General features: G+C 44.7%; 1 protein-coding gene across 8 annotated transcripts in view; it reads left to right on the top strand.

The window, feature by feature from the left end:
* hspg2 (heparan sulfate proteoglycan 2) overlaps positions 1-13,466 on the top strand; it is a gene marked incomplete at its 3' end in the record, with an annotated part of 196,940 nt that overhangs the window by 92,400 nt on the left and 91,074 nt on the right. For 5 of the 8 annotated variants that reach the window (XM_062966741.1, XM_062966738.1, XM_062966739.1 and 2 more), the window contains 12 exon segments: positions 182-364; positions 2,956-3,135; positions 3,236-3,354; positions 4,683-4,794; positions 5,109-5,222; positions 7,862-7,989; positions 8,073-8,159; positions 8,287-8,342; positions 10,492-10,571; positions 10,668-10,808; positions 12,367-12,558; positions 13,370-13,408. In XM_062966741.1, coding sequence (XP_062822811.1) covers positions 182-364; positions 2,956-3,135; positions 3,236-3,354; positions 4,683-4,794; positions 5,109-5,222; positions 7,862-7,989; positions 8,073-8,159; positions 8,287-8,342; positions 10,492-10,571; positions 10,668-10,808; positions 12,367-12,558; positions 13,370-13,408 — 1,431 coding nt within the window. 8 annotated transcript variants of the gene reach the window in all.

Genomic DNA, 13,466 nt, shown 5'->3' with positions numbered 1-13,466 from the left:
GCTGGAAATCATGTCTTATAGGTCACAGCAGGCTGTCAGTCAAACTGGCCTGCTGTTAACTGTTTCATTGCTGAAACACACACTTGCAAAACAGCAGGAACACTTGATTTACATTTCATATACACACAACCAAAATCCAACATTCCCCTCCATGGTTCCTAATGGTGGTTCTTCGACCTAGGTGCGCGTGGCATATGAGGAGGCCGGAGGGCCCCGCTTCAGCCTCTCCAACGCGGCCGGCAACCGAACAGTCAGTGAGGGGCTCCGCTTCTCCGGACCCTCCGAACTCACCTTCTCCTCCTTCCACTCGTTGGCGCCGGACGTCTATTTCTGGGTGCTGCCGGAGCGCTTCAAGGGAGACAAGGTGAGCTCCAGACACCCAGATCAGGGTCCTCAAGCCCATCTGCATTGAGGTCAATCTTCCTGAATCATATCTCAGTATTCACAGTAGGCCATGTTGAGTCTGTGTGCCAAGTTTGGTCCAGATTCGTCATTGTCTGGGTTCAGTGCTCTTTGGATACGGGTGAACTACAACTCTCAAAATCAAGGTCCATTCCCAGAAACTCCCTCTTATTTGCTATTCTGAGATTTCTGCGCAACCCCCAAAATTCCAAATGACTAGCCCAATCTAGAGAAGCGGCCTCATCGCTTTCGCTTTCAAGACCATAGTGCTCATTAGTGTTATCAGACTGAGGCTGGGAGCTACTCTCCCTTTCTGCTTCTTGCACCTGTAAACCATCATCAGTAACAACATCATTTCTTCCCGTGGGAAAGCCTCCCTGCTCCTCATCTCCCATAGCAGGAACACTCTGCACCTGAATCCCATCAGAGTCATCTTGAAACTCATCCTGAACCTGAATCCCATTATCTGGAAACTGCATCCCAGAATCCTCATCAGAATCATACAAAGGCTGAGTCACAACACCAAATCAGTTTGGGAATCACTGTATTATATACTAGCTTGGTATTATATACTAGCCTGGGTTATTTGAAAAAGGCATTGTTTGTTTTTGAATGTTAAGTATTCTCAGTTTGGTGTGGGTGAACTACAATTCCCAGATTCGTGGGTCAATCCTCCCCGAACCCTGCCAGTATTGAAAGTTGGCCGTTTTGGGTCTGTGCACCAAGTGTGGTCCAGATCTGTCATTGGCTGGTCATCGCCTGGCTGCAGTGCTCTCTGGATGGGGGTGAACTACTACAACTCCCAGATTCCCAAGGCAATCTTCCCGAAACATCTGTCAGTATCCACAGTAGGCCATGTTGAGTCTGTGTGCCCAGTTTGGTCCAGATCCGTTGTTGGCTGGGTTCAGTGCTCTTTGGATGCAGGTGAACTACAACTCTCAAAATCAAGGCCCATTCCCAGAAACCCCTGTGGTATCTTCTGTTGCGGGTTTGGTGTGCTCATTAATTGCAGGTGAATCATACATCCCAGGACCTACAACTCCAAAATGTCCAGGTCAATTCTCCTCAAAACCCTCCAGTATTCGAATGTGGGCATATCGGGTCTGCACACCAAGTTTGTTCCAGATCCATCATCGTTTGCATTCATAGTGTGCTCTGGATGTAGGTGAACTACAACTCCTCTAAATCCCTCAGTGGGAGTGATTGAGGCCATGAAAGCCTTTGACAACACACAGAACTGTATTCTTCCACACACTGGAGGTAAATACAACGCATTCCTATCTAATACAGAATTTTCTACCTGACACTTTAGCCTTGCTGCTTGCAAGCCTGGCCGCTTTCTATCTTGCGGAATCCTTGGTTGGTCAGTTTGAATAGCAATTAAAAGTCTTGATGTGGCAGGTATGAATGCTGCAATTAGCCATCTTGATTAGCATTTAATGGCCTTGCAGCTTCAAAACCTAGCTGCTTCCTGCCTGGGAGAATCCTTTGTTGGGAAGTGTTAGCTGGCCCTGATTGTTTTCTTTCTGGAATTCCCAATTTCCCTGCTTTCAGAGTGTTGCTCTTTATTTACTATCCTGGTTTTAGAGATTATATTGTTCTGTATTATTATACCATAGTCATTATTTAATATTATAGTAGAGTCTCACTTATCCAATGTTCTGGATTATCCAACGCAGTCAGCCTTTTAGTAGTGTTTTTAATACATTGTAATGTTTTGGTGCTAAATTCGTAAATACAGTAATTACTACATAGCATTACCATGCATTGAACTACTTTTTCTTTCAAATTGGTTGTATAACAGGATGTTTTGGTGCTTAATTTGTAAAATCATAACGTAAATTGATGTTTAATCGGCTTTACCTGAATCCCTCCTTATTATCCAAGATATTCGCTTATGCAACGTTCTGCCAGGGTGTTTATGTTGGATAAGTGAGACTCTACTGTATATTTATAATCTTATATTATCTGCTTAGAACTGGATTATATGAGGCACCTTCTACACAGCTATATAAAATGCACACTGAAGTGGATTATATGCCAATGTGGACTCAAGATAAACCAGATCAAAAGCAGATAATATAAGATTATAAATGGGTAATATAGCTGTGTGGAAGGACCTTGAGTCTACACTGCCATATAATCCAGTTCAAATCAGATAGTCTGTATTTTATAGGCAGTGTGGAAGAGGCCTGATTGAAACGGCCCTGGGTGCCATTAAATGACTGAGTGGGTTGGTAGGAGACAAAGTGGGCGGAGCTTAGCCTTCTAACTAGCAGCAATGGGAAAAAAAACAATTATTCCTCTCCCTCTAATTAGGAATTTATTTTTCTTGGTTTTTTGATGTCTAAACACAGCGGGGATGACTATGTCTTTTGTGGCCAAGCTTCATGGGTTTTGGGTGTTTAGTTTCGCTGTTTACTTTAAGGCAGAAATGGTCAGAACATATATATATATATATATATATATATATATATATAGAGAGAGAGAGAGAGAGAGAGAGAGAGAGAGGGATGACTGTTTTCTGGTGGGATGCTTCCCTCTTCTTCCCAGGTGACCTCCTACGGAGGGGAGCTGCGCTACACCATCATTCACGACGCCTTCCCTGGATCGCCTCTGTTGCGAGGCCAGCCGGACGTCCTGCTGCAAGGGAACGGCATTTTCTTGGAACACAAGGCCGATGCCACCCCTCTCCCCGGGACCCCAATGACCTTCGCCGTGCCCTTCCGGGAGGTGAGACTTCCCCTGAAAGGTTTGGGGTAAAGTGACCATCCACAAAGGGACCCTTTGTGAAAGGAGCAAGGGCGAACTCAACCCTTTCTCGCCCTCGCAGCAAGCCTGGCGCCGAGCCGACGGGCAGGACGCCACCCGCGAACACCTCCTGATGGCTCTGGCCGGCATCGACCTCTTCATGATCCGGGCCTCGTACTCTGAGCGGCCCTCGGAGAGCAGGTCAGTGGCGGGAAAGGGAGTGTGGCACTCTAGCCTGGAACCCACCTTTGCATTCAACCCACAATAATGTTGTCCAAAAGTATTGACTAAACAGACTATTGAGAAAAGCAAAACACAAAAAGTAACGTGAAAAGTCTCTGATATAGCAAATCAGTCCTGAAAACAAGGCAGCATGAACTTCAAAATATAATCCAAAACACAAGACACAAGATATTTCACCTTGCTTACAGGCCAATAAAGCATTCCTTTACCCTTAAATTCCCACACGTTTACTAGCTATCCTAAGAGAACGTCTGGCACAATGAACTTTTAACCTTAACCTTGTATCCCTATTTAAGGAAGACTCCTCTGACTCGCTGCCAGAGACACCTGAGACTTGTTGATGTTCTGAACTCTGTTTAATGTTCTGAATCCTGTGAAAGGTCACCCTTATCACTGGCTTCTGCTTCACTGCTAGTCTGCAGCCTCTCTAACAATTCAGAGCCTTCAACATTTCCCTCATCAGCATTTCCTTGGTCAGCCTGCATAAACCCAAATTCCCCTTCATCATCAGACTGAACCACAACAAATACAAGACTTATCCAAAGGATAAGTGTCAGAATTATTGAGTCTTTCCATCTCTGAGCGTAGATCATTCTTGCTGTGGTTGTCATGCATAGCCATCACCTTCCACATTTTCTATTGAGTTGTTCATCTAACATCCCAAGCACATAGAGTTCAATTTGACTTCAGCAATTTCTTCTAGAACATATGTCTTTGTGCCCAATATTTTTGGGCATTTTTACACAACCGCCACATGTGATAAAAAGTGTCCGTGTTGTCAGGGAACCGGTGTCCTGACTGATTGATGAGTCAGGTCTCACCTTCTGCTCATCTGTCAGACCACTCTGCACCTGGCGAAAGTGGCACCGACAAAGAACGACAGCTCAGTCGATCTTATCAGCTGAACCCAGCGGCACTAAAGACTTTATTTACACTAATATTTACAATTCTAATAACCAAAGCTGTCTGGACACATCTTGCCTCTGCAAGATCAAATCATGGAGCTTCTCCATCTCTCTGAGTACATTATCTTCCTGTCAGGTAGCACACAAACGGAAGTCTTGGACCTTTGCCCTTCTAGCAATCAATCAGGGCTCGCTGTAATTAACCTCTTGACTGCTGGAGTGCCTGCTGGAACAAATCCACACACTTAAACAGCAACAATGGATTAAAATTTTCACTACAATACCACAAAAACAGTAACACGTGTTTCCCCCTGCGTTTCCAACAATCACTCAAATTATTTGTCTACATCTTTGCGAAGTGACTTGCCGTCTTCCTTTCAGGATATCCGGCATCCAGCTGGATGTGGCGGTGCCGCACCGCACCGGCCGGGACCCTGCTGTGGAAGTGGAAGAATGCACCTGCCCCCCTGGATACCGCGGACCTTCCTGCCAGGTGAGCCTTTGACACTAAAGGCTGTTGGGCACTGTTCTGAGTTCAAATTGTTGTTCTATATGCTACTGGTTTTATTCTGGAATGTACTGTGTGTCTATTTTGTGCATTGCTTTAGACACTTTGTGCCATATGTAAGCCGCCCCGAGTCCTTTCGGGGAGAGGGAGGCGGGGTACAAAAATGAAATTATTATTATTATTATTATTTGACTCTCGAGACTCGTGTTCAAATCCCCGAAGAGGTTTTGAACGCTGTGGGGCTCTCGTCTGGTCTAAAGGCAACGAGAAAAACTTACTTGCTTCTGTCTCGTTTTCAGGACTGTGATGTGGGCTACACCCGGACCACCAGCGGGCTCTACCTGGGCACCTGCGAGGCCTGTGAATGTGGGGGGCACGCCACTGAATGTGACCCAGAGACCGGAGAGTGCCAAGTGAGAACGAGAACATGGAAAGCATGGCCCGGACCAGGCATGATGAATGCCCTCCGGGTGTTTAGGAATTTAGGAATTGTGGGAGTTGAAGTCCAAAACACTCGGAGGGTCGAAGTTTGACCATGCCTGGTCCAGACTGGACTGGATTGTGATGTGGCCTGGTCGGATTTGGAGTACTTAGAAAATGAGGAAGGGGATGCTGGGATAGATTTAGAGGGCCCAGAGGAGGATAGAAGTGGCCGGGAGAGAGTTGTTTTGTATTCTTCTGGCAGGTCCCATGAGGCAGGAGAAACCGATATTAATTCAGAGGCTTAGAGAAAAGGAGAGGAGAAGCAGGTGTGTGAGAAACGATGTTATGGGAGGGATTGAGGCCTTGGGCAACAACAAAGACAGACTCGCTTTTCCCAGAGGCTTAGAGATAAGGAGAGGAGAAGCAGGTGTGTGAGAACCGATGTTATGGGAGAGACTGAGGTCTTTTTTAAGTGGTTCCTGCTGGTACAATCCTTGGTGAGAGCAGTGTTGTATTCAGGTGAACAGCTCTCAGTTTTTGGTCCTGTGTTCTTGGAATTCATGTATTCAAGTGTCTAAACTTGTTCCTGTTTCTAGTTCCTGTGTGGCATAGGTTGCCTGCCTTGGATTCATGCTATCTTGTTTATGGATATTTCTGTGGATTGACTCTGGAGACTGTATTTGAAAGTCTTTCGTCTCTTGGCTATCTTGGAAATAACTTTTTGAACTTTGATTCTCTTTTTTGAATTTGTGATTTGTGTTGAAAAGGTGCTTCAGGGCTCTCGTGCCACAGATTGGCCCTTCTGGAAACCGCACGGCAGTCTTTCTAACTAAAACCAATAATATTTGGGTAGTGTTTTGGTCTTTGCCTATGGGAAACCTTTTCCACAGAAACCTTTTCAGTATTGACTTTTGATATTTGATCTCCCTTCCTTCCTCTTCCCCTTCCATTCCCTTCCCTTCCTTTTTGCATCTCTTCCCTTCCCTCTTCCTTTCTCCTCCCTTCCTCCTTCCTTATCCCTTCCCTTCTCCCTTCCTTTTCTTATTTTCCTTTCTTCCTTTTCTTTTCCCTCTACCCTTCCTTTCTTTTTCTTATATTTCCTACTTTCTTCTTTTCCCCTCTCTCTTTCCTTCTTCCCTTGCCTTTTCCATTCCTTTTCGTTTTCCCTCCCTCCCTTCCTTCCTTCCTTCCTTCCTTTTTCCCTTCCCTTTCTTTTCTTTTTTCTATTCTTTCTTTTTTATATTTCCTTCCTCCTTCCTTTCTCTCCCCCCCTCCTTCCTTTTTCCCTCTTTCCTTCCCCTTTTCTTTCTTCTTCTCTTACCTTGCCTTCCCCCTTCTTTTTCTTTTTTCCCTCCCTTCCTTCCTTCCTTCCTTCCTTCCTTCCTTCCTTCCTTCCTTCCTTCCTTCCTTCCTTCTTTCTTCTTTTTTCTTTACCTAACCTTTATTTTCTTGTTCTTTTTCTATTTCCTTCCTTTTTCTCTTCCTTTCCCTTCCATTTCTTTTTTCTTCTCTCCTCTTCACTTCCTTTCCTTTCCCCTTTTCTTTTTCCCCTTCCTCATTTTTCCCTTTCCTCCCTCCCTCCCTCCCTCCCTCCCTTCCTCTTTCCCTTCCCTTCCCTTCCTTTTCTTTTTTCTTTTCTTCACTTCACTTCTCCCTTCCTTTTCTTTTTATCCATACCTTGTTTTCTCTTCTCCTTCCTTCCTCTTCCTTTTCTTTTCCCCTTCCCTCTTCTTTTCCCTGTTCCTTCCTTCCTTCCTTCCTCTTTCCCTTCCCTCCCAATTCTTTTTTCTTCCTTTTCTCTTTTCATTTTTATTTTCCCCTGTCTTCTTTTCCCCTCCCTCCCTCCCTTCCTTCCATTTCCCTTCCCTTTCTTTTCTTTCATCTTCCCTTCCTTCTTCCTTTTCTTTTCCCCCTTCCTTTGTTCCTTCCTTCTTTTCTCTTTCCCTTTCCTTCATTTTCTTTTTCTTCCCTTCCCCTTTCCTTTTTCTTTTCCCTCGTCTTTTCCCCCTTCCTTCTTTCCTTCGTTCCTTCCTTCTTTTCCCGTCACTTCCTTTTCTTTTTCTTCCCTTCCCTTCCCCCTTCCTTTTCTTTTTCTCTTTCCCTCATCTTCTTTTTCTCCTTCCATCCTTCATGTTTCCCTTCTCTTTCTTCTTTCTTTTATTTAATCTTCCCATCCCCCTTCTTTTTCTTTTTCCCTTCCCTCTTCTCCCCCCTTCCTTCCTTCCTTCCTTCCTTCCTTCCTTCCTTCCTTCCTTCCTTCCTTCCTTCCTTCCTTCCTCTTTCCCTTTCCTCCCGTTTCTTTTTTCTTCCATTCCCTCAACTTCCTTTTCATTTTTATTTTCCCTCGTCTTCTTTTCCCTTTGCTTGCTTCCTTCCTGTTTCCCTTCCCTTTCTTTTCTTTCATCTTCCCTTCCTCCTTCCTTTTCTTTTCCCCCTTCCTTTGTTCCTTTCTTCCTTTCCCTTCCTTTTCTTTTTTCCTTTCCCTCATCTTCTTTCCCCCCTTCCACCCTTCACGTTTCCCTTCTGTTTCTTCTTTCTTTTATTTTATCTTCCCACCCCCTTCTTTTTCTTTCCCCCCTTCTTTTCTTCCTTCCTTCCTTCCTTCCTTCCTCTTTTCCTTCCACTGCAGAACTGCCAGCACAACACGGAAGGCCCCCGCTGCGACCGCTGCCGGCAGGGTTTCTATGGCGACCCCCAACGAGGGACCCCCGGGTCCTGCCAGCCCTGCCCTTGCCACGGAGCCCTCCCCGCCGGCCAGTAGGTGCCCCTCCCCGGCCCCTTGCCCTCCTTGCCCCTCGCTTGCCCCCCTTGGGCCTGACCCCTTCCTTCGCTCTCTCCAGGGAGGCCAAGACCTGCTTCCTGGACTCGGACGGGCAGCCCACCTGCGACGCCTGCCCCACGGGATCCCACGGCCGGCAGTGCGAACGGTAGGAGGGCCCCCTTGGGTGGGCTCCGTGGCCTCTGGGACCCCCTTTGCCAAGGCTTTCGCTGGGGATCCTGGACCGGCACCCTTCCGACTTGGCGGCTCAACCTGGCCCTCTTCTCTCGATCCAGGTGTGCTCCGGGTTACGTGGGAGACCCCAGCCGGGGCTATCCGTGCACACGTTCCGGTGAGTTCCTGTTGCACTCTAGCCAATAATAATAATAATAATAATAATAATAATAATAACAACACTTTATTTATACCCCGCCACCATCTCCCCAGCAGGGACTCGGGGCGGCTTACATGGGGCCATGCCCAGGACAATACAATATAGCAAAATATAAAAACAACATATCATAATACAATTAAACAATACAATAAATAATAATGTACAGTACAACACAAAGTCAAAAAAGCAATATAACAGGGCGGGCCGCATGAGACATTCAGTTAAAAACTTGGGGTGAGAAAGAGATAAGAATAAAAAAATGCCTATATAAACAATGCAGAGCTAGATATAGATCTATAATTATATCTACTAATTTCACGTATGCATTTCCCCCTGAAACATTTGCAAATCCTCTCTCTATATTCAGTAGAGTCTCACTTATCCAACATAAACGGGCCAGCAGAATGTTGGATAAGCGAATATGTTGGATAATAAGGAGGCATTAAGGAAAAGCCTATTAAACATCAAATTAGGTTATGATTTTACAAATGAAGCACCAAAACATCATGTTAGACAACAAATTTGGCAGAAAAAGTAGTTCAATACGCAGTAATGCTATGTAGTAATTACTGTATTTACGAATTTAGCACCAAAATATCATGATATATTGAAAACATTGACTAAAAAAATGTGTTGGATAATCCAGAACGTTGGATAAGCGAGTGTTGGATAAGTGAGACTCTACTGTATGTGCATTTTCCTCCTGAAATATTTACAAGCCCTATATATTTATGTTTATATCTATCTAGAAATCTCTATATGTGTGTGTGTGTGCGCGTGCATTTTCCTCCTGCAATATTTGCAAGCCAGAGTATGACACAGCAAACAAGATATGTATGCTGTTTTTAATTTGATGTGTCGTATTTTGTCTTTGACCTCAAAATTATTATTATTATTATTATTTTCAAGAAAGAGTTAAATTGAGACACATTCACCTTCCTTCTCACTTTACCTTCTTCCCCGCCGAATTGGCATCTGCACAGTCGCACAGAAATAAACATACACTTCACAGCTGTCAGCTGAAACCAGCGGCACTTGTATTTTATTTATTTATTTATTTGTTTTTATTATTTAACTTATATGTCGCCACTCCCCTAGGGCTCGGGGCGGCTTACAAGAAAGGCTAAAATCTAACAATTTAAAAACATCTTTAAAATATCTTTTTTAAAAAATCTTAAAAACACTCCCCCAAGGCTCGGAGTGGCTTACAAAAACAAGCTAAAATCCAAGCAGTTTAAAAACAGCAATTATATTGAAGCAATATAAACTATTTACATAGCTTTGCTGGAGCGTAACATTTAAACATCCGACATGATCGATGGCCACAAGTGAATTATTATTACTGACACATAATTGAGGGATGTCAATATCAACTTGAAGTCAAAATTATTATTATTATTATTATTATTATTATTATTATTATTATTATTATTGTTATTATTTTCAAGAAAGGGTCAAATTGAAACACATTCACCTTCCTTCTCAATTTACCTTCTTCTTCGACGAACTGGCATATTTTATTTATTTATTTATTTATTTATTTATTTACAGCATTTATATTCCACCCTTCTCACCCTGAAGGGGACTCAGGGCGGATCACATTACACATATAGGCAAACATTCAATGCCTTTTAACATAGAACAAAGACAAGACAAACATAGGCTCCGAGCGGGGCTCGAACTCATGACCTCCTGGTCAGAGTGATTCATTGCAGTTAATTGCACTGGCTTGCTCTCCCACCTGCACCACAGCCCGGGCCCTGCACAGGCATCTGCACTGGCATCTGCATAGTCGCACAGAAATGAACATACACTTCACAGTTGTCAGCTGAAACCAGCGGCACTTGTATTTATTGAAGCAATAGACACTATTTACATAGCTTTGCGGGAGCGTAACATTTAAACATCCGACATGATCAATGGCCACGAGTGAATTAGTATTAGTGACACAATGTTGAGGGAAGTCAATATCAACTTGAAATCAAAATTGTTGTTATTATTATTTTGACTTTAAATCGACTTTGACTTCCCTTGACACTGACATCATTATTATTGTTGTTGTTAGTATTATTAGTATTATTATTTACTTTTCTTCTCCTTCCTCCAGGTTCGGGTCCGAGGTGCAACTGCGACCCTCAAGGCAGCCTCAGCAGCCAATGCGATGCCAATGGTCAATGCCAGTGCAAGGTGAGGAGGGGGAGTCACATCTGCCTCAGGATGGGGAAGGAAAGAGTCAAATGATCGTAATAAGAAGAGCGTTCTCTTCTTCTGCCCGCTTCCCAGGCTAACGTGGAGGGCCCCCAGTGCGACTCCTGCCGCCCGCACCACTTCCACCTGAGCGCCGAGAACCGGGAGGGCTGCCTGCCCTGCTTCTGCATGGGGGTCACCCAGCAGTGCACCAGCTCCTCCTTCCACCGAGACACAGTGAGTCCCAGCCGTGGCCATATTCCCTCTTACTCTCTCCTCAGCCCCTTCTTCCTTAATCTTCTTCTTCCTCTTCTTTACCTTCTCCTGCTTCTTCTACTACTTCCTCCTCCCCTTCTTCTACACTTTCTTCTTCCTCTTCGTGCTCCTCCTCCTCTTCACCATCTTCTTCTTCACCTTCTTCCTCTTCTTCTTTGCCTTCTTCCTTTTCTTCTGACAGGGTGGGGTTAAAAAATCAACTCCGCCCCACCCTGATTTATTGGTGATCCAGACCACTCACCAATCCATCCTCAGTCAGACTGTTTGCCCGTCCAGATAAGCAGCACCGACAAACGACACCTCACAACCTCTGAGGATGCCTGCCATAGATGTGGGTGAAACGTCAGGAGAGAATACTTCTAGAACATGGCCATACAGCCCGGAAAACATACAACAACCCTGTGATCCCGGCCATGAAAGCCTTCGACAACACAACACCACAGTCATTAATCAGCTGTACGCAGCGGTTCTAAGACTTTATTCTATATACAAATTATTTACAAGTTACACAGTCCATTGCTCATAGGAGACATGCTTTCTTAAGCAAAGCAAAGCACAACCTCTCTCCTTGCCGATCAGCGAAGTTCATACTGCCGATAACAGCGCATTCCGCAGCAGAATGACGGAAGTCACGACCTATTGGCTCTTGCAGGCTATCACTCAAAACTGGCCTGCTGTTAACACTTAAGTTGCTGGAAAACATGTCCGGTGTACACAGTTGCAAACCTCTAACAGTAAAAACACTTGATTCATCATTTCACCCTTCACCAAAAATACACCAACATCTTCCTCTCCTCCTTCTTCTTCAACTTCTTCCACTTTTTCTTCATCTTTTTCCTTGTCTTCCTCTTCTTCTTCACCTTCTTTTTCCTCATTTTTTTTCTTGACCTCCTTCACCTTCTTCTTCTTCCTTGTCTTCTTCCTCTCCCTCCTCTTCTTCACCTTTGTCCTATTCTTCGTCACCTTAAACCTCTACTTCTTCCTCCTCTTCTCCTTCTTTGCCTCCTTCTTCCTCCTGTTCTACATCTTCTTCCTCTTCCTCCTCCTCCTCTTCACCTTCATCCTATCCTCCTTCACCTTCACCCTCTTCTTCTTCACCTTCTTCCTCTTCACCTTCTTCCTCTTCTTCCTCTCCGTCATCTTCTTTTTCTCCTTCACCACCTACTCCTTCTTCACTTTCTTCTTCCTCTTCTTCATCTACTTTCTCTCCTTCACCTCCTCCTTCACCGTCTTCCTCCTCCTCTTCTTCTTCTTCACCTTCTTCCTCTTCTTCACCTTCCTCCTCCTCCTCCTCCTCTTCTTCACCTGCTTCTTCCTCCTCTTCCTCTTTGCTTTCTTCTCCTCTTCTTCTTCACCTTCTTCTTCCTCTTCTTCACCTTCCTCCTCCTCCTCCTCCTCCTCCTCCTCCTCCTCTTCACCTTCTTCCTCTTCCTCTTCTTCTTCACTTTCTTCTTCCTCCTCTTCTTCCTCTTCGCCTTCTTCTCCTTCACCTCCTTCTTCCTCTTCTCCTCCCATCCAGGTCAGCACTCCCTTCTTCCCAGGGAACTTCCAGGGCTTTGCGCTGGTCAACCGACAGCACAGCGCCCGCGTCCAGACCGGCTTCACGGTGGAGATGTCTCTTGAGGGGCCGCAGCTCTCCTTCGGCCGCTTTGGGCAACTGGGCCAGGAGGCCTACTACTGGCAGCTGCCTGACGCCTACCTGGGGGACAAGGTGAGCGGGAAACACCTTCCCAAAAGCCGGTGCAGGTAAACTGCGAGGAAAGGATAACTAAGCCTCGCACAAATGGGACAACAACAACAACAATAATAATAATAAGTATTATTATGGAGCAATCATAACAATTATTATTACGTTTATATTTATTTATACTCCGCTTTCTCTCTCCCGAAGGAGACTCAAAGTGGCTTCGCATAAAACATAACATACAACTTAAAATATACCAATATTGCAAACATTAAAACAGAATATTATTGTCCTCTCTTCAGGTAAGTCCACATTATATACCTTATAATATATATATGTATTTTACCTCTGCTCACCCGTCAGACCACTTAGCAAACAGTGAAAGTGGCACCGACAAAGAATGACAACTTTGTTGCTTTTGTCTGCTGATCCCAGCGGCACTGAAAGCTTTATTTACATTAATATTTACAGTGCTAATCACCAAAGCTATCTGGACACATCTTGCATCCGCAAGATCAAACGTGGAGCTTCTTTTTATGATGATGTGTTTTCAGCTATGTATTGTATCACCACCACCATCATCATCATTATATTCTTATTATTAGGGGAAAGTGACAATAACGAAAAAAAATAAATGAAGGGATAAATCATAAGGAAGAAATATGCACACACATATACGTATACAAACATACTCATATATATATGTGATGAAAGGAGGATGTGCTCCCAAAAGACTTCTACTCCTTAATCCCCCAAAATGTCTCTTCCTGCGGCAGTTTCCCCTCTGTCTCCTCACTCTTTCTCTCCTTCCTTCTCTTCCGTCTGGGCTTTTGGGCAGAAGGAGACCTATTTCGCCCGGATGCGACGGGCACACAAGGTACGCAAGACGGGGAATGCATGCATCCAGTCTCAGTGTGGTGGCCTTGCGCGAATTG

The sequence above is a fragment of the Anolis carolinensis genome, unplaced genomic scaffold, assembly GCF_035594765.1.
Source record: "Anolis carolinensis isolate JA03-04 unplaced genomic scaffold, rAnoCar3.1.pri scaffold_28, whole genome shotgun sequence".
NCBI classification, from domain to species: Eukaryota; Metazoa; Chordata; class Lepidosauria; order Squamata; family Dactyloidae; genus Anolis; species Anolis carolinensis.
The sequence above is the reverse complement of the archived record's forward strand: the minus strand, read 5'-3'. Positions and strand labels throughout refer to the sequence as shown.